Raw genomic sequence first — 27321 nt, 5'->3', positions numbered from 1 at the left:
TAAATTTAGAAGATGCTTGGAATTTAGATCGACATAAAATTTAATGTTGATAATTTTATAATCTGTGACAAAGGTAATTTTAAAATGATTTCACTGCAGCAGTGTTCATTTAGTGCCATATTGTCAAGATAGCCAACACCTGTCCAAGTTAAAATTATGAGGTTTACAAGCTGTTTTGGGATCAAGCCTTGACTTAAAGCTAAAATGAAGGAAGTCATATGGCTTGTTCTGCCTGACAGCAGGCACGAACAGTTTGATTGTTAAGAGATTAAAGGGGGTCCAGATTGTTTTATTGGGAAGTAGGTGCAATGGAGATACGTTTGGAGACGACGACAGCAACCTGTTTGTGAACAAAGGAAAGACAGAGTCTCCAAAAGTTCTAGGAAAATGTTGAGGACATTGAGTTGCAAACAATACTGCTTTAAACAGTCCATTTACTTCCAAGACAAAAAGGGTTGGGGTCTCTAACACAATAAGTCAGCATTTCTACCTGGATACAAGGCTCATGTATTTCCCCTTGCCATGTTAATGGGCTTTGAGCTGGGAAAGATATAGATGAACCCATTGTGATATTGCAGGCTTTCTTAAAATAGGTTAACAAAATTATGAGGGGAAGACAGAGTGGACAGGATAAAGTTGTTTCCCTTGGCAGAGAATTCTAGAACCAGGAGACATAGATTCAAGGCAGAAGGTGTAGAGGGAGCATGAGGAAGAAGTTTTTTTTTAACGCAGACGGTAATGGGTGTCTGATATTCGCTGACAGAGTTGGTGGCGGAGGCAGAGACCCTGAACTGTTTTAATATGTGAATCTGCACCTTAAGTGCTGTGACCTACAGGGTTATGGGCAGAGTGCAGGAAGGTGGGATTAGAAAAAGCACCTGGATGTCCTCAGGCTGGCATGGACAAGATGAGCTGAATGACCTCCTTCTGTGCTGTAACTTTTCTACGACTCTTTGACTATCAAAGTCAGGTTAGTCTGCCAGAATCCAGGCAGAGGACAGCAGCTACAGGTAGCAAGATAATGCTGGAATGCAGGTCGGAGTTTGTGCTTCAAGTGGAAAGAATAAATTTGTGAAGAACTAAAATGAGGCTGAAAGATTTGCTTTAGACAGAGAGCAGTCATCATGAAAATTTGTACCATGGAAGGCAGTTCTAGAATTAAAAATTTCAGAAGAAAGAAAATGATCAGAAGCAAGCTCTCGGGAGCCAAGAAACATTTTGCACTGATTCTGGGAGAATTAAACGTTACCTTAAAGAACAAGGTAACGTATACATGATACTGTTTTTTTTCAGTCGTGAAAGAAGTTCTGTTCTGTGGTTTAAAGTTTAAGTTGCCTACAAAAATAGCACTTCTTCAACCATGCTTTTTCTGTTCGTTATCGTGAACATTTTAAAATGCAAAATCTTGTTGTGTTATCTGTTCAGCTAATAAACTTGAATTTATTTTTTCAAAAAGGTACTGGCCTCTATACAATCATAAGATACCCACAACATTTCTCAGTTCTGCTGTATATGACATGAAGAAATGAATAAAAGTTACAAGATATTACTAAGCATTTTATTCCCTTTACACTGAAAGAGTTGCATACCTGCGTGGTAACTTCTGGATTATTAAATTCTGCAGATTTATGTCCTCTCTGGTCCACAGTGAAATATTTATTTTGCTTCCACTGAGGTGGAGAATGGGCCCGTGGATGAGGGTTGTTGGGTATGCTAAGCTGCATCATAAGCATTCCACTACCATGTGGTGACACAACAGCTAAGAAAAAAAAACAGAACATAGTGTTAGTTCAACTGTATACACGGTCAAAATAAAAGCAAAGAAGGTACTTTATTAAATCTTGACCATGATTATAATTTACCTGTCACTAAAATCATTGACATTAATTACACCAATATAATTTGAAAGCTTACAGATGTGAGCAATTAGAAACTTCATTAACATAAAAGATATATTAAATAAAAACAAAAAGCTGTAAACACTCAGAATAAAGCACGTAGCAGGGGCTGAAAACAAAGGCTTTGGTCTTCTTGATGTCTAAACTGAAAGAAATTGCCATTGATCCAAGACTATGTTGGACAAGCATCTGACAATATAGAACAGTAGAAAGCTCCAATCGATAGAGCTGGTGTTACATGTGGAACCTGACACCGTTTTTGGATGTTGCAAATGAGGGTTAGCAGATGAAAAAAAGAGGGGCAATGATAGGTTCTTGAGAGACTGGAGAAATAATGGGACAGCAACAGGGATAAAAGTCAGGTCAGGTCAAAGTCTAAAACAAAATAGATCTAATGTGCTAAGAAAACCATGTTCAGATTAAACATTCGAGAATTTATTAAACTTTCTTCTGTTATTCAGGTTCCGCATGATGATGCATTTAATAAAATATTCTGACATTTCTTACAACTGTGAGATTGATAATTTATTACAGTTTATAAATGACATCTTCATAAATTTACTGTTTATAATAATAAAAGTTATAAAGACAAAACAAAGCAGCACAATATTTAAGTCACAAAATACTTTTATCAATCATGAGCTGGCAACATTAGAGCTACATGTTTCATCAGCTGCTGCAATGTGATGCCTTAGAGGCATCAGCTGGAAGTGAGAGCTTGATACCCCTCGAAATTATATTTAATAAACCAAACACGGAAGTTTAATTCTCTCAAATCAATATCAGTTTAAGAATATAAAGACAACAAATAGGATTGCTGGCAAATAAAGTCAAATGAAAAAGGTACTAACTGTTCAAAATATTGCCAGTATTGCACAAAAACATTAGACTGCCAGAAAAAAAACATGATTGAATACTGTAGGGGACCTGTAGTCAAACATAAAACTAACCTTCAACAAATCAATACGAAGAATGAATGATACAATCCACACGAATTCCTATTATCTTGTTGAGCATGTGGCTAAAATCTACTTTTCACTCCTGTGTAGTAGAGATTTTCAAATTGTCCTCCACAGGAGAAATTCCAAGGGATGCTCAGAGGACATTAGGTTCGTAAATTGGATTAGAAATACCCAGGTCAGAACAGTTAACATTTCAAGTCAATGACATTTCATCATAACTAGGAAAAGTTAGAGATATAATAGGATTTGAGCAAGAGCTGGATGGAACATAGAAGGTTTGTGATAAGGAGGAAGACAAGGGAGATCTTTGCCCAGGACAAAGAGAATGTTGATGGCACAGGAAAGAAACAAAAGATGTGCTGAGAGCGGGTATTGCTGACAGCAAGCAAACATGAGAGAAATAAAACTAAACATGAAAAAAAAGGAAACAAAAATGGGGAATACAAAGATTATAAGAACATAATAAGAATATAAGAACTAGGAGCAAGAGTAGGCCATCTGACCCCTCGAACATGCTCCACCATTCAATAAGATCATGGCTGATCTTTTTGTGGACTCCGCTCCACTTATCTGCCCGCTCACCATAACCCTTAATTCCTTGACTGTTCAACAATTTATCTATCCTTGCCTTAAAAACATTCAATGAGGTAGCCTCAACTGCTTCAATGGGCAGGGAATTCCACAGATTCGCAACCATTTGTGTGAAGAAGTTCCTCCTCAACTCAGTAATAAATCTGCTTCCCCTTATTTTGAGGCTATGCCTCCTAGTTCTAGTTTCACTCACCAGTGGAAACAACTTCCCTACTTCTTATCTATTCCTTTCATAAGCTTATATGTTTCTGCAAGATCTCCCCTCATTCTTCCAAATTCCAATGAGTATAGCCCCAGTCTACTCAGTCTCTCCTCATAAGCCAACCCTCCTCCCCTAACGTCCAAGCCCCCAAATACTCCTCTCAGATCGAGCAGTGACTTGTGTACTTCTTTCAATTTAGTCTACTGTATTTGCTACTCAGTGTGGTCTCCTCTACACTGGAGGAGATCAAATGCAGATTGAATGACTATTTTGCAGAACACATCCATTCAGCCCACAGGTATGACCCAAGCATCCAGTGTCCTGCCAATTTAATTCTCCACCTTGCTCTAACACTGCCGTCTATGTCCTTGCCCTGCTGCATGTATCCAGTGAAGCTCAATGCAAATTTGAGGAACAGTACCTTATCTTTCAATAGACACTGTACAGCTTTTCTGACTCAATACTAACTTCAACAATTTGAGACCATAAACTGTGTTTCCTTTTCTTTGCATCTTTTGTTTGCTCTTTTATTTTCATTTTCAGGCAGAAGTGCACGCAGGTAAATATTCTGTTTCTGTTTTTGGCACTCTCACCGTTCCCTTTGGTCCTAAAAGACATACCTTTCTATGTCCTGGTCCTACCCATGCCTTGCTCAAATCAAATTACATCTCAAGCTTTCCCAAGTTCTGCTGAAATGTAATTGACTTGAAACATTAACTCAGTTTGTCTCCACAGATGATGCCCAACTTGCTGATTATTTCCAATATTTTCTGTTTTTATTTCAAATTTCCATAGTATTCTGCTTTTTCTGAATTTGATTGCTTACTTATAGATGATTTCAATTGCTGCCTGGTATTTTTTTTAAAAGGAAACCTTGTAATGCTTGTATCATTTTCCTTTGGATCGCTTTGAAGAATACAAACATGTTTTATAGCCTGCACTTCGATGTAGTAACAGCTAGACTATCAGTGCTCTGCCAGTAATTTCTTTTATCTGCACATGCAGTTAGATAAAAATCCAGATGCTGTTATCAGAGATAAAGTGCTCCTCCATGGAATCCCTACAGTGCAGGAGGCAGCCATTCTGCCCATCGAGCCTGCACCAACCGTCAGAGAACTCTACCCAGACCCATTCCCCTGCTCTATCCTGCGCACTAGTCATGGCCAATCCAGCTGACCTGCACATCTTTCATCTGTGGGAGGAAACTCACACACACACACAGCAAGAACATGCAAACTCCACAAAGACAATTACGCAAGGCCGGAATTGAACCAGAGTCTCTAGTGCTGTGAGGCAGCAGTGCTAACCACCTTACTACAAATATCAAGGTGCTTTGTTACAGTCCTGACAGACACCAAAATTATAACGCTGTCGAACAGGATTAATTACCCTTTAGTTCCATCCTGAACCAGTTGAAAAAACGGCTATTGCATCAAGTAATAGGGCTAAAATTGTGTAATGAGTGATAAATTACAACTGAAGAACCTCTCGGGTGTTGAGAAAATTCATTTTGCAAACAGGATTTCATTGCCCTCAAGTGAAAATTCATGAGGATCTTAAAAAAAACCCAAAAATGATTCTCTCCCCCAGCCCCAAGTTCTCCTGTGCCTCTTATCTCTCTTGCTTAATCCTATCTGTATTTCCTAATCTTTACTTTGCTTCTTTCTACATGACTTCCATGTTCTGTTCTGCACTTCTGATTTAGGTATTGCATATTCAACGAGGATTTGTCTGTGTGATTGATCGAAGAACCTTACTGTTGCTTGTTCTGCTCAAAGACATCACAGACTTATTATAGAGGGCATTGTACTACAACTGATGCCAGTTAATTGTCCACAAAAAGGTAAAACAGCAAAACAGTCATTCCTTGACTACTGAAAGGACAATCCATGCTGGAACTGGTTTAAACATTGTTATGACAAATTCAATATTTTGGCCACCTTGAAACTGATTGTGTTGGAAAAAGTTGAACACACTATTGCAGGGCTGAAATTATATGATAGGCATGTATAGATTATTAGATAGATTAAGCCAATAAGCATTAGATAGAATATCATACTGAGTTAAGTTAAAAGACAAATCAAGAGAAAGACACAATTTTAAGAGACATCGTCTTAACACGGCAAAGGAACATGTGAAGAACTAATTTTGACTGATAAGTACAGGTAAGAGAACTGTCATTTCTTCTAATCATTACAGCAAATAAAATACATTAAAGATATGCATATCCTTGTGCATCTGATCCATACATTTGTCCTACTTAGTAAAATATATATTGCAACATTCTGATGCTCAGAGTAAAGGAACTATTCAATCTATGGATTAACAACCTGATGTGGAAGCAACGGTGTTGGACTGCAGTGGGGACAGTAAAAAATCTCACAACACCAGGTTAAAGTCCAACAGGTTCATTTGGTATCACAAGCTTTTGGAACGCTGCTCCTTCATCAGGTGATGAAGCTCGTAGTACCAAATAAACCTGTTGGACTTTAACCTGGCGTTATCTCCTGAGGTATTTCCTCCACAGTACACAGTGGATCTGGGGAACTGGGATGCTCTAAAGAACAGGAGTGGAAAGAGAGAAAAGATAGCAAGAGCTGAAAATATATATAAAGAAAGCAGTAGGGGATGTCAATACTAACAATGGAGGTGTTTTGCAATTTTCCAATCTGAAGGAATAATTCCTGAAGAAGAGTTTTGACGTATTATAAATACAGCACTACTATTTTCCTCCCCTACTTCCTTTAAAGCTCTTTAGAATTACATGAGAAGAAGATGGGTAGTCAAAAATAACGAGTCTTTAAACAGATGTGGGTGACATCACAAACAAAAATACAGAAATATGCAGGCCAGTTGAAGAATAAAGAGAATATTATACTTGACATCTCTGGGTAACCGATAATGTATCAAAGACGGGAAAATTATTAAAATTAATACAAGAAAACTTTATCAGAAAAAATAATGGCACTAAACACTGACAAACGTCCATTTCCCGATAGTTTCCGGCCCAGGGTTTTAAAGGAAGTAGATGAGGAAAATAGTAATGCTGTATCTATACTATTTCAAAAACTCATTCAGGAATGATCTCTTCAGATTGGAAAGTTGCACATATACCTCCACTATTTAAGGAAGGCGAAAGAGAAACCAAGCAGTGGATATAGACATGTTAGTCTAATGTCTGCTGTGAGAACGAAGGACAAGGTTTTAGTAATTTCAGGAAACAGAACATCAATATGTATTTGTAACGGGTAGGTTGTATCTAATGAGCATAATTGTTTTTTTTTTGAGGAAGTCACTGTAATATTCACAAGTGACTTTGTGTATGGTTTATATAGACTTCAGAAAGAGACTAATCACTCAAATTAATGCCCATGAAATTGCTGACTTGTTTAGTGGTTGAAAACAGTAGGATGAGTACATACGCAACTTGGAATGAAGTGGCTAAGTGTCACTCAAGGATCTAGACAGGCATCTCAGCTGTTCACTATATTTATTAATTACTTAGATAGCCATATAGTCAGTCAAATGTTCTGCTAACACAAAAATGGCACAAAATTATGAAAATACATCAACAGATGAGTGGGCAAAAATGCAGGCAAATGGATTTCAAATGAGAGGTCCATTCAGGGCCAAAATAGATCAGACTATTTGTTGCTAGGGACAGGAGGTAGAGAGGGATTTTGGGATTTCTTTGCATAGATCATAAAAGTGCAGCAATCAGGCAAAAAAATATCCAAAAGGCTAATGGAAAGTTAGCTTTCTGCATCTGCACAAAGCCCTGATTAAACCACAGTTGGAATACTGCGGAATGTTCTGGGTACAACTCCTTCAGAAGAATATATTTATCTGGAGGGATACTGTGTAGTTTTGCCATTGTTACCAGGCTCCACAAGACTGATGGAGGGATTTAAAACACACATCAGGCACAATCCCAACGAATGATGAAAAAGGCTCAAGGGGTTAAACAGCCTGGTCTACTCTACTATCCTCATTTGACAAGCCCTTCAATGCAGGAAACCATTTGGTGAACCTTTGGTGTACTCCTTTCCAAGGCAAGTGCATCCTTTCTTTGATAAGGAGACCAAAATGTCCTACAGTATTCAGTGGTTTCACCAAGACTCTATACAATTGCAAAACTTGCTTACTCTTATAATTTAATACATATCAGAAGTCAGGCTTTATGGCGAAAGCAAATATTCTTGTCAAATTTCTATTCCTGCATTGTGTGGAGATGCAGGTGTTCGACTGGGATGGATAAAATGAGGTCACATGACACTAGGTTAGAACCAACAAGTTTATTTGAAATCACAAGCTTTTGGAGTGCTGCTCCTTCGTCACGTCACCTGAAAGCTTGTGATTTCAAACAAACCTGTCACAATACTTGAGTTGGGGCCTAAATAATGATTTCTATAGGTTAGCATAATTTATTGGCTTTTGTGCTGTCTGTGTCAATTTATAAAGCCAAAAGGTTCCATCTGCTTTTTAAACAACCATCTCAACTGGTCCTGCCACCTCCAAAGATTTATGTACATTCATCCCAAAAGGTTGCACTCCTCAAAATTGTACCACTTAATTTATATAGTCTCTCCTCATTCTTCCTACCAAAATGCATCACCTCACGCTTACCTGCATTAAATTACATCTGCCATGTGTCTTCACATTTCAGCTTTGTCTTCCTGAAGTCTAGTACAATCCTCCTCGCTGTTTTTCATGTCATTTGTAACCTTTGAAATGATACCCCATGTATCCAAGTTTGGGTCATCAATCCGCATCAAAAGTTACCTGATACGGACACCTGAGAACATCATGGCATTCTTCCTTCAAGTCTGAGAAACAACCTTTTACAACTACATTCTGCTTTTCATCTTAGTCCATTTCAGCTCCACACTATCGCTGCCCCTTTGAATCCCCCTCGGCTTTAACTTTGCTAACAAGGCTATTATGCAGTGCTTTATCAAATGATCTACTGACTTGGAAATCAATCGTCTGGTGAATTACTACAAGTCTGATTGATTTTCAAATTTTACATAAAAAGTATGATTGCCAAGGTCAACTTTCAGATCAGAGGTTAATTACTGTTTGGTCAGAGTTATGCAGACTAAGGTACTCACACAACTTAGAAGCACTCAGCATTTTAAAATTATTCTGTATTTGAGTAAATGCAATGTCTGAACTTCCAAATATAATTTTCTAATAAATCTTTGGTGGGCATTGCTCATGGTGTATTGGGGATAAGCATCAATATCACGATTTTACTATAATGCAAGGAGCAACACATTGTCACAGCCATTGATACAGTGATTGAATTAGCAAAATCAATTTTCATTGTGTGGCATGATCTTTCCTCTATTCAGTGCCTGAATACAGAATTTTATAATTCAGAATCTCATGTAATTGTTAATGAGTAGTCTTGTTTATAGTATATTCCTTTACCAATATGGTTTTTTAAAAGACTTTTATTTTTAAGAACAAGCAATTAATAAGTGACTACAATAGGCAGGAAATTAATTTTTGGCATTTAGAAATAGTGGTGGGGTTGGCTGGGCTCTGGTAACATGGCAGAATGTGGGGTTTGATAGCAATGCTGAGGCTCATTTACAAAGTGGCTCTTCTACCTGACAGTTCTTTTGGGGTGGGGAGGATAAGGACATGTTTACTTGACATAAGAGGAAGATTCTTAACTATGGTTAAGGCCAAAATGAAGGGGCTAAGGGCTTTCTCCACTGAGAAAATGATACTGCTATTTGTTGTAACAAAACCAATTTGTGGATACCTTGAAGGTAAGTTTATTTATTAGTGCCACAAGTAGACTTACATTAATTCTGCAATGAAGTTACTGTGAAAAGTATTAACAAATTAATTGAGCAGCGAAATTTGCAAATTTTTACATTTCTGTGAAGGTCAAAATGTTACTTGGACATCTGAAATTTCAATAACTGAGGAAAAGTAGTGGAGGAAAAGAATTGGTAACACACGTTGGGTAATCATTAGTTCACCACTTGTATATCTGCTATCCAAAAAGTAAATTACTGAATCTAATTGATAAATCTGCAAATCAGTGGAAAGACATTTATTGAGAGTCATGTGAGAAGAATGAGATGGGGGGGGGGAAAAATGGGGGGAAAATAAATATTACATTTGACATACATTTCTTCCAGTTGGCCAATTGTAACAGTTTTGATCTAACATCCGTGGATCTGATTTTATAAGCGGTATTAATGTCGTTTATTACCACAGATTAATTGTGATGGAATAAATCAAATTCTGTTCGTTACATGCTCTCAAGATCTATGCCTCTGTGGAACAAAAAGGTAAAAATTGTTGTTCTATTAAGTTTATTGAAAGTGCTACATCCTTAGAAGTAGGTGGGACTGATGAGATCAATACCAATAGATTTGCTACCAAAAGGTTAACACGAAATACAGCTCTCAATGCTACACACAACTTCACCATTCACAGATTTAGTTTCACTTCACAATAATTTAAAGCCAGACTGACAAAGTGGGCATTACTTCAACTGAGCTGACACTAATAAATCTAAAATAAAATCAGACGAAATTATCAGCACAACCTTATAGACAGATACTTAACTTGAATTATGACATGACACTTCATCAATATAACGTACTGGGTAATCAGTTAATAGCAATGATTTCCAGCTCCGTCACATTTAATCAACATCAAAACTAGATGCGAAGTGGCTTTAAGAGGATTTGTACAGACTTAGAGAGTGGACAAAAACATGGCAGATGGAATATAATGTGGAAAAATGTGAGGTACATTTACTTAAATCTATAGCTTACTTCTAATATCCAACAACACAAAATGTAGATCACTTAAGACTACCTCTGCTTCCTGACAGAGTTTCAAAGCATGAGAGGTAATCTAATTGAAACTTACAAAACAAGCTTAAAGGAATAGACTGGAAGGTCTATTTTCTCTTGGTTGGAGTCTAGAATCAGGGGATATAGTTTTCAAAAGGGGGAAACCACTTAGAAGAGAGATGAAGTTTTATTTTAATTTAAAGGGCTGTGAAATCTTTGGAATTTTCTATCCCCGAGGGCTGTCAAGTATGTTCAAGGTGGCGATTGACAAATTTCTAAATGTCACTGACAGAGATATGAGGATAGTGGAAAAGGCATTAGAGTGGATGATCAGCCATGAGCATAATGAACGGGCTGAGTAGTTTATTTCTGCTCCTATATTCCTAAATAATACCTGCAATAAAGTGGACGGGGATTCTCTACAACACTATACTGTCAAAAGTGACATAGTTCTGTGATTTAAGAACCCAAAATGGGAATTATTATGGACAGCTCAAGCTTACAACATAATATAAAAATAGAAGGAACCATATCCTAATTATTTCTCTTATTTCAATATTATCTTGAAAAGGTTAACTTGACGACAAGATGTATAAATATATCACTGACTGCAAAAGGAGCAAATTTAGATTAAACAATATTGGAAAGGACGTTGCTAGAAATATATTTTCATAAAATTGTTTACAATTGACAAACTAACATATTAACATCAGCAAACGTGAGTTGGTAAATTTTGATTTGAGCCATGTGTATTGTATGACTATCCATGACTACAGGCAGAAATAATTTTTTGAAAGAAATCAACCCAACAGTTGCTGTCTTTAGCAGGTGACCAGCTATCATGGGAAAAGACTTCAGGAACACTTCAGGATGATAGACCATATGTCTGGGAAGGGTGCTCTGATCAGTCCAGAAGATAAATCATCTGTAGACCTCGACTTTTATAGGACACTAAAAAAGCTGTTTAATCTGCCTTGCCACTCTATCTTACTGGTGCATGTATGTAAACTGAATGTTTGTGTACATTTACTCAAACTGGTTAAGCTCAAGGAAACCTGTCACTACGTGCCTTTCACAGTCATCTCTCTTGTTAAACACTCAATTTGGCTAACGTATCCTTTTAAAACAAAGCACTAACGTGGCCAAACAAGAGGTGCGAAAGAGGAGAGCTATTCTATTTCTCCTCACCTGATTGTAACATGATATTAAACTTGTTGAGAATCTTAGTTAGGCCACACTTGGAGCACTATGAACAGTTCTGGTCTCCATAGAAGGATACATTGGCAAAAAAGATTTCATTAGAATGATACCAGAACTTAAAAGGTCATACCTTTCATGAAAGATCGAAAAGGCTCTTTTGTCCAGAAAATAAGGCCGAGGTTTGACCTGAAAGGGGTCTTTACGATTACAAAAGGATTGATGGAGTAGACATAAAAATATATTTCCACTTCAATGGAAACCATAACTATGAGACATAAATTTAAGGTAGTTACTAGTAAATTCAGTAGGAGATTTAGAAGCAACTCATTTACTCAATTCACTATTGCAAGAGCTAGATGAGCAAGAAGCATAGGTGCGTGAAAGATGAAAGTAGATTAGCACAAAGCAGGAAGGAATCGAAGACTTTCTTGATAGGGTTATATGAAAGAAAGAGTGAGGGGAAACATTTAGCAGGTCATATGGCCCATTTCTATAAATATTTGTACACAAGACTCAACTTATTCTAAACTTTGTCACTTTGCGTTATCTCCCATTTCTCCCTCTCTCATCAAGTTTAACTCTTCGATAAAACCCACTACGTGCACCTTGATTTCCAATCCACCCATTCCTCAATCTTCTTCCTGGACCCAATGACTGGCCACAATTGTCAAGGCTTCCTCTGTACACCTTTAATCCTAACTGAATAGTAGGACAAGCTGAAGGGGCTAAAGAGCCTGAAACTGTGTCTCCATCCTTCAACATGCCATTCCCTCTAGCTGTACGTTTTCTTCTCTAGCTTAAGCCCTACTTACAGTATAGAGAACTCCAAAGTCACTGATAATGATCTCTGCAATACCTTATTCCTCACTGACGTTTTTGCAGAATCTAACATGGTGGAATCTGTCATCTTTTAGTACTTCACATTATATGGTGGTTTACATTCCATAAAAAGTACAAGCATAGCAATACACAAGTAGCCAGCTTGTGCTAAACTTCATAGAAATAGTAGGAAACTGAGCAAAATGTTTCACCAGATCTTTATATCCAAAAGCAATAACTCTAGAAATACAATGGGGGCTTTCACTTAAATGCAAAGTAGGCTGAAAGGAATAGGTCTTGCAAAGCAAAGGATAATAAAATTCATTCATAGATGTGGGCATCACCAGCAAGGACATTTATTATCCACCTCTGATTGCCCTTGTACTGGTGATTACAATTGAGTGGCTAAGCAGGCCATGTCAGAAGTCAATTTAACAGTCAACCTCCACTGAGAGCCTGGAGTCACTTCAAGACCCAGACAGGCAAGCACAGCTGATTTGCTTTTCTAAAAGGACATTCATGAACCCAGTGAGATTTATGACAGTCCAATAGTTCCATCACCATGACTGATAATATTTTGCTTTATTTTCCAATTTATCGAATAATTCAAATTTAAATGCCCAGCTCCCGTTGTCAGATTTGAACACTCGGTCATTACGCAAGGATTTTGGATTCACGTGCAGTAAAACAGGAGACCAGTAACATAACCACTATACCACAGTATGATTCAAATTATATGAAACGGTGTTCAGCTTGCTATAACATTAGCAAAACTATATTTAATCCATTGCATGCCCAAGAGAAAATGCATTGAAATCAAAATGACTTGTGCTTAATTGAAATGCTTGCATTTCATAATACTTCCACTTTATATATGAAGTCATTGGAGATAACTAGAGACGACTGAGAATCAGTAATTAGATTGTTTAACCCTCTGTGCTCCCTTCCCTTCATTAGCCCTCTAACCTATAATTATGTTTCAGAAAGAACAAAATAGGTAACAGACTGCATTATCACGCACGGTCATCATTCGTTAATAACAGAAAACAGTCTTTAAAGTGTAACAAGCAATAAAACTAATGTCAGCACTCCCGAAAAGAAATTGGAGTTCCTTCTTTTTATGTTCATCTTCAAATACTCTTCCCAGTCAAATACCATCAGCACTATTCAAAAGAGAAATATTCAAAAGTTCAAAAAAATTGAACAAACAAAATTTATGTTTAACGATTTAATTCGAAAAAATGGGACACTTTCTAACCACCACTTAACAATAGCCTTTACACTGTTTTTTAAAAAAAAACAGGTGCACTGGACAGCACCAAGGGACCCAATATTCACTCCTTTCAAATACAGGTAAAGTGCTGTAAACCTGGCAACATCAGGACAGAGACCAAGCCAGATTTCAGATCTTGCTGGTTTGGGTTGGGTCAAATCAGGCAGATTGGGCTGAGCTGGGTCAGTTGGAGCCATTCAAGAGCACAGAAAAAGCCCAGTACACACACAGCCGATAACTAGTCTTGTGTGCCACTGTGTCAGTGCAGCACTAGCCTAACAAACTATTACCTTATTTTGCTGTTTTATGAGAATTAAAATTCGTGGATGGCAGCACATGAAAACATCCAATTTTCAAACATCTGTGCTTTTGGACAGCCAGACTTGAGCAGCTGTGCCTGGAGTATCAACCAAATATGATCAGAAAATATTCTGCGCAAGACCGCTGTGCATCATTTTACACACTTCTTCCTTGTAGCTGATGCTGGGCTTTTAACATCCTCTCCTGCATCAGTTTTGCACAATATGTACCATTCAGTAGATTACTTTTAAAAATGAAAATTTCCATTTTATATATCATAGAACATATATCATAGTATTAAAAAATGATTCGGTGAATTACTAATACAGGATAATCATTACAGGCATTTTAGGTGGTGATGTGGATGAAGGCACCATATTGGATTGCACAATTATATGGCCCTGTTGTGATTTAAACAGTGTTTATGCTGATGCTGGCAATGGTGTTGGAAAACTGTGGCTTCCATTTCTGGCAATGTGAGACAAGAGAATTAACAACAAAATTATCGATATCTAAGAACAATCTGGAAATTTTACTTAATTTCAGAATTAACAAACGAGACACAGTGACCTGGAAGCTGTCAGTTGCATTCAAAGCACAAAATGTCTTTCAGAGACCTATCACAATGTAATATTAACTTTGGACCGAAGTTCACCAATGCAGTTTTACTGTAATTATGCAAACAAGTTGGCCTCTGGAGTGGTTCCCGCACATTGGAAAACAGCAAACGTGACGCCACTGTTTTAAAAAGGAGGTAGACAAAAGGCAGGTAACTGTAGTCTGGTTAGCTTAATTTCTGTAGTAGGGAAAATGCTTCAATCTATCAAGAAAGAAATAGCAAGACATCTGGGTATAAATTGTCCCATTGGTAAGACGCAGCTCGGGGGATCATGAAGGGCAGGTCATGTTTGATTAACTTGGTGGAATTTTTTGAGAACATTAGATGTACAATGGATAATGGGGAACCTGTGGATGTGGTGTACTTGGATTTCCAGAAGACTTCTGACGAGGTACCGCATCAAAGACTGCTACATAAGATAAAGGTGCACTGTGTTACGGGTAATATATTGGCATGGATAGAGGATTGGTTAACTAACAGAAAGCAAAGAGTGTAGGAATAAATGGGTGTTTTTCTGGTTGGCGATCAGTGGCTAGTGGTGTGCCTCATAGATCAGTGTTGGGATTGCAATTGTTTATGATTTACCTAGATGATTTGGAGTTGGGGACGAAGTGTAGTGTGTCAATATTCGCAGATGATACTAAAATGAGTGGCAGAACAAAGTGTGCAGAGGATGCCAAAAGTCTGCAAAGGGGTATAGATAGTCTCTGAGTGGACAAGGGTCTGGTAGATGGAGTACAATGTTGGTAAATGTATGGTCATCCATTTTGGTAGGAATAACAGCAAAATGGATTATTATCTAAATGGCAAAAAATTGCAACATGCTGCTGTGCAGACAGACCTGGGTGTCCCTGTGGAAGAATCACAAGGAGTTGGTCTGCAGGTGGAGCAGGTAATTAAGAAAGCAAATGGAATTTTGTCCTTCACTGCTAGCGGGATGGAGCTTAAAAACAGTGAGGTTATGTTGCAGCTGTATAAGATGTGGCCACACCTGGAGTACAGTGTATAGTTTTGGTCTCTTTACTTGAGAAAGGATGTAGTGGCACTGGAGGGGGTGGAGAGGAGATTCACTGGGTTGATTCCGGAGTTGAGAGAGAATTAGCTTATGAGAACAGATCGAGTAGACTGGGGCTATACTCATTGGAATTCAGAAGAATGAGGGGTGATCTTATAGAAATGTAAGATTATGAAAGGATTAGATAAGATAGAAGCAGGGAAGTTACTTCCACTGGCAGGTGAAACTAGAATTAGGGGGCATGACCTTAAAATAAAGGGGAGCAGACGTAGGACTGAGTTGAGGAGGAACTTCTTCACACAAAGGGTTACGAATCTGTGGAATTCCTGCCCAATGAAACAGTTGAGGCTACCTCATTGAATGTTCTTATGGCAAGGATAGATAATTCCTTTATTGTTCAAAAATTTAAGGCCTATAGTAAGTTAGCAGGCAAGTGGAGCAGAGTCCACAAGAAGATCAGCCATGATCTTATTGAATGGCATGCAAGCTCAAAAGGGCCTGATGGCCTACTTCTGCTCCTAGTTCTTATATCCTAAGCATTGGAATCTGTGGATTCAATAAATAGTACTAATAAAGGCAATTTGCACAAGGTCAAAAGAAATACATTTGACTGAGCTGCTTCATAATCTTTCAATGTATACAGAGACAAGAGAGGGCATGTGGTCTCAGTATAAACTCTCGAGACATGCAAGCTCAGTCATGATATTGACTTCCCACCCTCTATGACTTCCCAACCTCTATGACAAAGTGGCAGCCCCAAGCAAAGGCAAGGTTTTTTTTTGTCAGGCTTGTGGCCTGAAGAAATGACAAAGTGGAATGTGGAAATAGATAGCAAGGGAGTTGTGACTGAACTACTCTTGTACAATTCCTGGCAAAGATTAATTGCTTCGGTCACACATGTTCTTACTCGTACTTTATGCCTACACTACAGAACTTGATTGAGTAGGAGAAAATAAAAGTTTCTTCACGTATTTTTCTTCAAGCAAACTTGTTTTCCTTTCATTGAAATACATGTTTCTTTAATGCACTCTTTCCATCAAAATCCTTTGATGAAACAGAAGGTATCTATAATTACAGGTTGAACTCAATGCTGTCACTTCAGATGATTTCCACAAAATTGTCGCTCCCAAGATCTATGTAACCAACAGTCCTAAACCATAAAACTTTGGAACAATGAAGAATTAAGGTATGAGGAAACAGACAACAACCTCATTTTGTAACATTTAGTTATTATGGAGCCTTTCAAGTGAATATCTTTCTACTTTGGAGAGGTGCTGATAATGAAGAAAACTGTACTAAGTTTTAATTTACAACTACAAATCAGTTTCTCGCTTTGAATTCAGTTCTCTTGGATTGGGAAAAAAACTCCCAGACTTACTCCTGTTCCTAGTTTGTAAGATTTGCTTCATAAACAACATTTTTGCAGAGGTTTTATTTCTACTAACTATACACTATAAAAACCACTGGCTGAATAAGTTTCTGATTTACACTGAAGTATACAGTAGTATACTTTGCAGAGTTCAGTCACCAATTTAACTGAGATTGCAAAACAAGAAGCAAATATGACAGAGGCTGAAGACTTTTCACAAAAGGATTCTAGTGCTGAGTAATACAATTTCAGGATGTTACATTTAATTCAGTCAAGAAGCAGCATTAGTCTCCACACTAGAAAAATAGCACTAATGGGTGCATTGGCTTCTGAATTCTTGTTCCTTTCCATGATTCCCTGCCTTTTACCAGCTAGAATTCAAATAATGTGAAACAAAAAGAGCATGTGAGAAGCTCCTCAGGGTCTATTTTAAACTTTAATGGGAGCAGTGTTTTGGAGATCAATTAAAATATGAACCTTTGACATACTATGGACAAATACTGAACAGAAAAAAAATATTTTTATACTCTGATAACAGCAGCAATTCCCCATAACATAATTGGCAAATTACTGGTACGCAATTGGAAAGTGAAATGTTGAAATATCACTCAACAGCCTTTTTGACCATTTGGCTCTATATCTTGCACAGTTTCCAATCCAAGCTACTGAAAATTAAAAACAATCTCTCTCTGGCCTATTATGAAATGCACAATCTTTCTCCATATGTTGTTGTTAGGTTTTTGAGATTAAACCAAGCCAAATTGGAAAGATTTCAGCCCGCAGGAACAGATCTGCCTTCAGATGTGGTGATACAAGTTGATTTTAAACTTCCAAAGGAAGCCATCATTTTGAGACAAAATAAGCTTCAAAGACATCTTGCTTACCATCGCACCAAGAGGACAGTCACCAGTTGGTCATTCGACAATTGACAAGCATCAGTATGAACCCTTGAGGCAAGCAGCAGGTATACGAGTCCCAGAAAACATGCTGAGCATCATATTTGTATGAAGAGCTACTGAAGGTTTAACTACATAAACATTTGTAGAAATCTGTAGCCAAAATTGACTTTTGTTGTTGACAATTATATAGTATATTGCATCATCTGATTACATCTGTAATTGGTAGTGTTGCAATGCATCTTAAAATAGAAACAACTATCTGTGCAAATAGTTAAGTAATATTACCTCGCTATTTGTGCAACACTGGAATGTTTAGACAAAGCTTACATTTTTAACAACCATGATTATACTAAATATTACAATCTCAATAAGAAATGAATAGTTTGGGGTTGGATCATGGTCTAAGAGAACCTTGGTGGATGGAGTGCTAATTACCAACAGCACCTCTCAGGTAACAAAGGGAAAATGATCAAATCTTGATCATTACCCAGCTATCCTAACCAGAAATTGAGTAGCCTGTCAATGCTTATGGCTGAGTCATAGATGGAGAACGGCCACCAGGAGTGAGGTGTTATTACAAGTATATCAGAATCAAAATGTTACACTGAAGAAGAAAAAGATGGAGGGGTGACCTGAAAGAAATTTTTAAAAATTGCAAAAGGGTTTGATAGGTTAGAAATAGAGAAGATATTTCCAATTTTATGGCAAAGTAAAACCAGGGCCCATAGTTATTTACAAATCCAATGGAGGAATCAGGAAAAACTTCTTTTACCCAAAAGAATAGATTGTGGAAGTCACTAAAAGAAGTTGAGGCAAATCACTTAGATGCACTTAAGGTGAAACTAGATAAATAAACGGAAGGGAGAAGGGAAAATGGTTATGAAGACAGGAATACCAAAACCAGCACCCCCCGGCTGACTGAATGGTCTGTTTTAGTGTTGCACCTTCTATGTAATTGATGCCCATGAAGTACATTCCAGTAGTCAATCTTTTCAGGAAAATGAAAGAGGAGAATCAATGAGCGATTGTAAAAAAAAATAGAATATATCAATAGCAAATTAAAGAGTTCTACTCTTTTGTTTAATTCACTGAATTTGTCAGTTGACTTGAGTCAAAACTCTTTTTTGGCTGAGTCTATTTGCAAAATAGAGCACAGACATTTTGCTAAACGATTACTCATACACCAGATTTTAATTGATTTCCTACCTTGTAGAGTTTTCATTCTTTGAATGATCTGCATCCTCCAGAGACCATGGGAGTAAAGCCTAGCTTGAGTGGTTCTGTGGAAAATCACCTGCCTAGCATGCACACAAAAAATGTTGTCACGATGTTGCAGATAGGCAATGCTGCAGTTGGTCTCCTACTCCCACTGTAATACAGCCACAGGACCCGGTTGTTTCACCTGCATTGAATGCAACTGACATGAAAGCCTATCTTTTTTCGCTTTCTCTTGCAACAAGCTCTGTAAGAATCAATCTGAGCTGATGGGGCAAGTTAAGTTGTTCCTTATACATTACCTGCATGTGGAGGTTAAGTTGGCCTCCTTGTGGAAACAGGCATGGGTATTCAATCAACTGGCCTGTGTGTGAATGAAACTGCTCACAGAATCAAATCCTTTTGTGCACCGTACACTGTACATCTTTAGTTGGTCTGGTTGAAATTAGGAATTCAATATTGCTGATCAGTGCCTCCTCCTTAGCAGGGTCAATTGTGTTTCACCACTGGTTTAAGTAGTACAACTATGTAGACTGAGGAAGTGCCCATGGCACCTACTGGAGCATTCCTAATGTTAAACATTGTTGGTGCATGTGTCCAGAAATGTCTAGCCAGATATTTTACCATTGGTGGCTCCTAACTTAGAATGGCTGCCTTTTTTGCTATTTTGGGTTTTGTTCTCATAATTTGGTACAGATGTTCTCGCACTGGTTAATTGGGGCAATCGAAAAATAAGGTGACAACAACTTTTGACAACAGTATCTAATGCATTACTTACGGCCAACAGCAGCTGATGACGGGCAACAACAATAACTTGGATTTATACAATTCCTTAACAGAGGATGACAATCAACGGTGCCTTACAGTAATGTAATCAGACAAAAAAAAAATTGAGCCCAAGGGCCTGGCGAAAGAAGTAAATTTTAAGGATTTTGCAAAAGGAGAAAGATACAGAAACAAAGGGTTTGGAAAGGAATTTGAGAGCCTAAGACCTACAGAGATAAATGCATAGTTTCCAACGATGGGACAAAGAGTTTAAGGGCGCACAAGAGACCAGAGATGAAAGAATGGAGAGTTCTGAAAGGTGTGTAGGGACCCAGGAAGTTGCAGAGATGTGGGGGAGCACCAGGGAAGCATCTGAATGCAACAATGAGAATTTTTAAATTGAGGCATTGATGCACTGGGAGGAAGTCTAGGTCAATGAGTACAGGACATAAGGTGAAGTTTTGTACATGGTGTGGATGAGCATGTAGATAAAGTTTGAGATGAGCTTAAGTTAATGGAATGTGGAAAAGCAGAAGATGAAGAGGACTGGAGGCAAGAAAAGCATTGATGAGCATTGAAGCATTGAACCAGAAAAGCTGAAGGAGAGGTGGAAATGTGAAATATCACAAAAGTGCAATTAGACAGCCTTGGCGATGGAGAGAATATGAGGTCACAAACTCACATCAAAGGTCAAAAAGGATGTTGAAGCTGTTTTAGCCTGAGGCAACCTGAGACAGTAGCCATGGAAGGGGTGGAATTGATAAGGGAACACAGTTTGTAATTGGGGGCCAAAGTCAATGGAGGAATATTTAATTGGAGAAAATTGCAGAAGTGGAAATCAGGTAAGTATTCTGACAACACAGAGGCAGTGAATGAATTTACAGGAAGAAATGATGGCGAGGTCCAGTTGGGTGATGCACATGAGGCTAGATATCAAGTCCATAAGACACAGGAATAGAATTCAGCCATTTGGCCCATTGAGTCTGGTCCACCATTTATTCATGGCTGATATGGCTCACATTCCCATTCTTCTGCCTTTGCCCTGTAACCCTTGACCTCCTTATGGATAACGTCACTGAGGATCAACATAGAAATGAAAAATAAGATGGGACCAATGAAAGCATTGATGAGGATACCTTTAAGAAACTTGAGGTGATGTTGTGAGAAGAGGAATTTACACGAAATTCTCTGGCTTTAAGTGGATTGGTTAAGAGAGACAATGAGGTGAAGAAAGTGTCATTTAGCTGGACAAAGGGGGTACACTTTGGGAGAGGATTGTATGAGGAACCATGTCAAAAACTGAAGAGGGAGAGACGCAGAGGACTGTGCATTACAAATGGCATCCTGTCGTCAAGACTGTTTTAACGTTGCGGCATGTAAATTGTGGGAAGAAAAAAGAGACTAGGAGGTGAATATCATAGACAAGGTGAGCTTGTTCAGGGCATGAGAATTAATAGAAGCAGAAAGTCCATGTCCAGAAACATGTTGTGGAAAAGGGCAAAGGGAAAAGATTTTAAGGAATGGCTTATGGTGGAGAAAAGAAGCCAGGTATTTTATTTGTTTTCCAGCATGTTCTTGGAAGAAGACAAGGAGACAAGATTGAAGGGGCCTGCGGGTAAAAGAGCCAAACAGCAGGCTCCGATCAGGATCAACAGCCAAAATGGGCACAGAGAAGATTAAAGTTAATAGGCATGGAAAAATTCAAACAGGCATGTTATGGTTCTAAACAGCAAACAGACAATGGGCTTATTTTCCTGGTTCTGTATTAATAGGTTTGGAGGCGAGACAAAGAGGAAAACTGGGTGAATTTCAGTTGGAAAGACTACCCGACAAAATCCTCCCTCCGAGCAATCTTGGTGTAAGTAGGGTCTGACCAGCTCCACTTACCCACCTTGCAATGGCAGCACAGCTAATTATGCTCATTTATGTCACCCCCAACTCCACCCTGAAATCCCATCTTCCAAAGACTGGAGCAGCAGGCCATCCTGTGGAGCGGTACTCTCTTCACCTGATAGCTTGCAGCTGTGGTCAATTTATAATTCTTCAGAAGATTCCTCCATCTTTAGGGCCTGCTGGAGACAGCTTCTTAATTGGCCATCACTGGGAACACTGCCATTCTTCACAGCCACATCTAGGCTCCTAACGCAGAATTGAGCCTAATGTTGGGAGTTGAGACAATCCTGGCAAAAGCTTGTGGACTCAACGGCCTACTCCTGCACCTATTTCTTATGATCCAGCCCAAAAAGTCCAAAGTTAAGGTGGGGTGAAGTGCATTTGGTTTAGCATTCAAGACTTTTTGCAAAAATTGGTGTAGACATACTGTCAATGCATAATCATTATTCTGAGCTCTATTGGTTTAAGTGCTATACGTTTAATAAATTTCTTTGAAAATATGGTTGGTATAGAGTTATTGCCACAGGACCTAACTAAGTATCACTCAGCACTAATGGCCTGTGATAGAATCATAGCAGTCTTATGCTGTGTGTGTCCTATTAGGAATGGAAGTTCTGTTGATGTCCAAGATGGACTGTTTGTTTGCCAGCACAAACTGATACCAATGCTTAATTTGTTTCAGGAAAAATAGCAACACACTGATAAATTAACAATAAAGTACAAATTTTATAAACACAAAGACTACCAATAGTATAAACACATGTTAAAGAAAAACTGGAATTCACTAGATTCCTCAATAAAAGGTGCTATTGAAGCAATAGAGTACACATTTTAGCAGTAGGAAAATAAACTGGCACAGTGATGGATGTCCTTTGGCTTTAGATGACGCAGGGGTAGAAGATTGTACTTGACATCATGTCCAATCTCATCCCAACTTTGCTTACTGCATGCCACGTGTGTGAGTGCAATGTTCCCAGAACCAATGTTATGCTTCAGTCACAGTTTGGCACTGGTACTATTCTTTCTAAAATAGCAAAAACTTTTCTCAATGAATTGAAGTGTGATTGAAGATACTTGAAAGTTGAAGATACTTGAAACAACAGTCTCTCCAAGAAAAGATGCTGTATAGCCAAGAACAGTAGAACAAAGATGAGTGAAAACAAATGGGACATGATTAAAAAAAAATCAAGCCCAGAAAATTCTTAAAAGACACAAGTTTCTGTGAATTAAAAAGTGCAGGCCAATGCAGTGAAGGAGCCAAAAGGATTGACTTTACAGCGCTCTAACAGTTTATGACCAGAAGGTGAAAAACAAATGGCTTCACATCTGCCAGGTAGATTGAAGAGAGTAAAAGTCTTTGGTAAGCTACAGACAAATGCCTTTAAAAGTGCAATGTTAACAGCAGCAGAATGAACTTTGCATTACTGACAAACTCACAGCACATCTCAGCCCAAAAAGTGTATTTACAATTTAACTGCAAAAGCCAGGTCAAATCTGTTAGCGTGTTTTCTTTTTTAAATTGAGTTTGTGAAATTGAGAAAATCCTTTTGGATAGATCTGATGTTCAGATACAAAAATATATAACTTAACACTTACATTAATTAGAGGAAAGCTAGAGAAGGTTGATTGAGGGTCAAGTCACAAAAAGGTTACCAGAGACTCGGATAAAGATAATCAGAAAAGAAGTCAATAAAAACTCAAAGATACTGCAGCACTGACTGTTAATTTCATTACACAATTTCTTAAAAACTATAGTGTAATCATTCATAATCATAGTATGAAGAGAAGACATTATTTGGTAACAACTGGCACATTGATGCATGAGGTGATTCAACCCAATACGCAAGCATCACAAGGACAGCGCAAGCTCTTGAACTTAAACGTGGAGCATACAACTACCATCTGATAAGCTTATACACCTATAAAGAGGTTTTGTATAAGGCAACTCCTGAAACTGCCATTTTGAAACTGAGTTACCCATGCTACACCATGCTGAATTCAGTTAAGGACGACAGATGCTCAGATTACAGCATGTGATGATCAATCTAGCCACTGAACTGTTGCCGTAATTTTGAAATCAAACTGAACTATTGATGATTATTCTGATTAACACTATTTACAGACAATATGCATTCAAAGAAAGTGTGGTTAAGATACAGGTTTGTATCACAATTCCTTGCATGATCACTGGCAAATGATGGATGTTACAACTTGATCAAATAGTTGCATTTTTTTGATTAGTTGGCGACTAATATAATGAAATGCGTATATCTCAATTGATTTCCCATAGAACTGTACAGTGGAACAAGTTCTAGTGCAATTTTCAGCTGAAAATGTAGAACAGATGGAGGGCTGTTGGTGGTGTCAGAGAGGAGAAAATTGTACCAAGGCACATAGAAGTAGTTCAGTTCCCATATAAAAGATACACGTTGTCCCTTTTCTTTTGCAATACCTTTATCAATTTGTAAATTTGAATTTGTTACATTTCTGGTGTAACTCTCCATAAAAGTTTGCAATTGCACTTTTTGGTGTAGGTGTAAGATTAATAGGAGGAGTAGGCTACTTGGCCCATTGGCCCTCTTCCCACTCAGAAAGGACAGTAGGACTAGGGGGCACAGCCTCAAGATAAAGGGGGGGGCGGTTTAGAGTGGAGTTGAGGAGGAACTTCTTCACTCAAAGGGTGGTGAATCTCTGGAATTCTCTGCCTGTTGAGGTGGTGGAGGCTGCCTCGCTAAATATTTTTAAGACGCGGGTTGATGGGTTTTTGATAAGCGAAGGGATTAAGGGTCACGGGGAGAGGGTGGGAATGTGGAACTGAGCCACGACAGATCAGCCATGATCTTATTGAATGGCGGGGCAGGCTCGAAGGGCTAGATGGCCTACTCCTGCTCCTATTTCTTACGTTCTTATGTCTGCTCTGTCATTTGATAAGATCATGGCTAATTTCATTACGGCCTTAACATCACTTTCTGCCTACTTCCCTTCATGTTGAATTCCCTTGTTTATCAAAAATCCATCTAATTTAGTCCTGAATATTTTCAACCTCTACTACTCTTTGGGTGAGAATTCTAAAGACTAACCTTGAGAGAAAAAAATCCTCCTTGCGTCTTGAATGGAAGATCCTTTATTTTTAGGCTATGGCTCCTGGTTCTAGATATATGAGAGGAAACATCCTCCAGGCACTTATTCTGTCAAGCACCTTTATAATCTTATATATTTCAATACAATCACCTCTTACTCCTCTACATTCCAATGAGTTTAGATCCAGTTTGCTCAACCTTTCCTCATAAGACCTTAATCCCAGGAATTAGCCTAGTGAACTTTCTCTGAATTGCTTCCAATCAAAGTACACCCTTCCTTAAGGGAAACAAAACTGTATACAGTACACCAGTTGTCACCAATGCCCTGTACAGTTATAAAAAGACTTCTCTACTTTTACACCATCCTTCTTGCAAGAAAGACCAACATTCCATTTGCTTTCCTAATTACCTGATGTGCCTGCATGTTAACTTTTTGTGATTCTTGTAAAAGGACACCAAGGTCCCTCTATACTGCAGCACTCTGAAGTCTCTTTATTTAAATAATATTTTGCTTCTCTATTTTTCATGCAAAAGTGGACAATCTCACACTTTCCTACATTATACTTCATCTGCCAACTTTCTGCCCACTCACCTAACCTAGCTATGTCTCTTTGCAAACCCTGTATCCTTCTCACAATGTGCTTTCCAACCTTTCTTTGCATCATCAGCGAATCTGGCTATTACACCTTCTTACAATATAGTCTGTCCCTTCATCTTAATTATTAAAGAGTGTAAATAGCACCAGCACCGATCTCTGCGACACTGAGTTATTGTTTGCTGATCTGAAATGATCCATTAATCCTAACTCTCTGTTCCCTGTTACTTAACCAGTGGTCCATCCACGATAATATATTATCCCCAAAATGAGCTCTTGTACAGTAATCTTTTATGTGGTACCTTGCCGAACGCCTTCTGAAAAACCAAATACACTACATCTGTTAGTTCCCATTTATCCACCCTGCTTATCCTCACTGAACTCTTAATAAATTTATCAAACATGATTTCCCTTTCACAAAGCTCTGCCTGTTGACTCTGCCTGATTGTATCAAGTATTTGAAAAAACATTCACAAAAAAAAAGATTAAGTCGGAAATATTTTATATATTTGATAGGCATGGGAGATTGTCTAGTTAATTATCCTCATCTTGCAACCTTAGTAGGAGCTAGAAATTTGAATCCATCATTCTTATATGATTTAAACTCATAAGAAACAGGGAAGGAGTAGGCCATTCAGCCCTTTAACGAGAATATGGCTGACCTTCAAACTCAACGCCATTTCCCAGCATAATCCCTGTGTTCCTTGATGTTTTTAACATGTGGGAATCTACTGAGCTCAGCCTCAAAACATGCTCAGCAACTGGATCTCGGCAGCCCTCTGAGACAGAGGATTCCAAAGATTCACCACCTCATGAAATTCTTCCCCATTTAAGTCCATGGCCATCTGACTCTAAGACTGTGTCCTCTTGTTCTAGGCCCTGCCAAAGAAACATCATTCCTGCATCTGCCCTGTCGAGTCCTGTAAAAGTTTTGTATGTTTGAGTTAGATTACCTCATTCTCTTAAACTCCAGAGAATAAAGGCTCAGTCAATTTAATCTTTCCTCATAGGACAATTCCTCCATCCCAGGAATTAATTTAGGGAACCTTCACTGAACTCCCTCTATGGCAAATATATCTTTCCTTAGGCAAGGAGATCACAACTGCACACAATACTCCAGTTATGATGTCACCAAGGCTCTAAGTAATTGCAGTAAGACATCTTTACTTCCACACTGAAATCCTCTTGTGAAAAAGACCAATGTACCATTTGCTTTCCGAACTGCTTGCTGTACCCAAATGTTAACTTTCAGGGACTCATGAACAAAGACAGCCAAATTCTATTGAAGTTCAATACTTCCCAGCCTCCCACCATTTAAGAAATACTCTATTTCCTGATCAAAGTGGATAATATCACATTTCTCCACATTGTATTCCATCTTCCAAATTTTTGCCTTCACTTAGCCACTTCAAATCCCCTTGAAGCATCTATGCATCCTCCTCAAAACTCAAGCTTCCACATTGTTTTGTGTCATTTGCAAACTTGGAAATGTTACAATAAATCCCCACATCCAAATCATTGATATAGATTGTGGATAGTTTGGGGCCCAAGCACTGATCCTTGCTGTACCCCACTGGTCATATTTAAATGAAAGTTCCGTGAAAATGCTGAATACTGTTGGATTTAATTTATCAAAAAAGGTAACAGAATTTGAGATGAAAAGTTCATTTGCTCACCTGCACATTGCTGGCTTTGTAGCTGTTGAGAATTACACGGGGAAGATGGCCGAGGGAACTGCATCTGGTCTGCTCCTGGAGGTTGCAGGTAACCTACAGATGAACTTTGGAAAGGGACAATGCTTA

The 27321-nt window shown here is 38.3% G+C and overlaps 1 protein-coding gene across 11 annotated transcripts in view; it reads right to left on the bottom strand.

Annotated features, from left to right (window-relative positions):
- r3hdm1 (R3H domain containing 1) overlaps nucleotides 1-27321 on the bottom strand; it is a 134424-nt gene that overhangs the window by 28021 nt on the left and 79082 nt on the right. For all 11 annotated transcript variants that reach the window (XM_080199340.1, XM_080199341.1, XM_080199338.1 and 8 more), the window contains 2 exons: nucleotides 27196-27299; nucleotides 1590-1759 (listed from right to left, as the gene is read on the bottom strand). In XM_080199340.1, the coding sequence (XP_080055466.1) occupies nucleotides 1590-1759; nucleotides 27196-27299 (274 nt within the window). The remainder of the gene's footprint in view (nucleotides 1-1589; nucleotides 1760-27195; nucleotides 27300-27321) is intronic.

Source organism: Carcharhinus amblyrhynchos, chromosome 11 (assembly GCF_965287045.1).
Source record: "Carcharhinus amblyrhynchos chromosome 11, sCarAmb.v2.hapA, whole genome shotgun sequence".
NCBI classification, from domain to species: Eukaryota; Metazoa; Chordata; class Chondrichthyes; order Carcharhiniformes; family Carcharhinidae; genus Carcharhinus; species Carcharhinus amblyrhynchos.
Note: the sequence above shows the minus strand (reverse complement) of the source record. Positions and strands in the feature narration are given on the sequence as shown.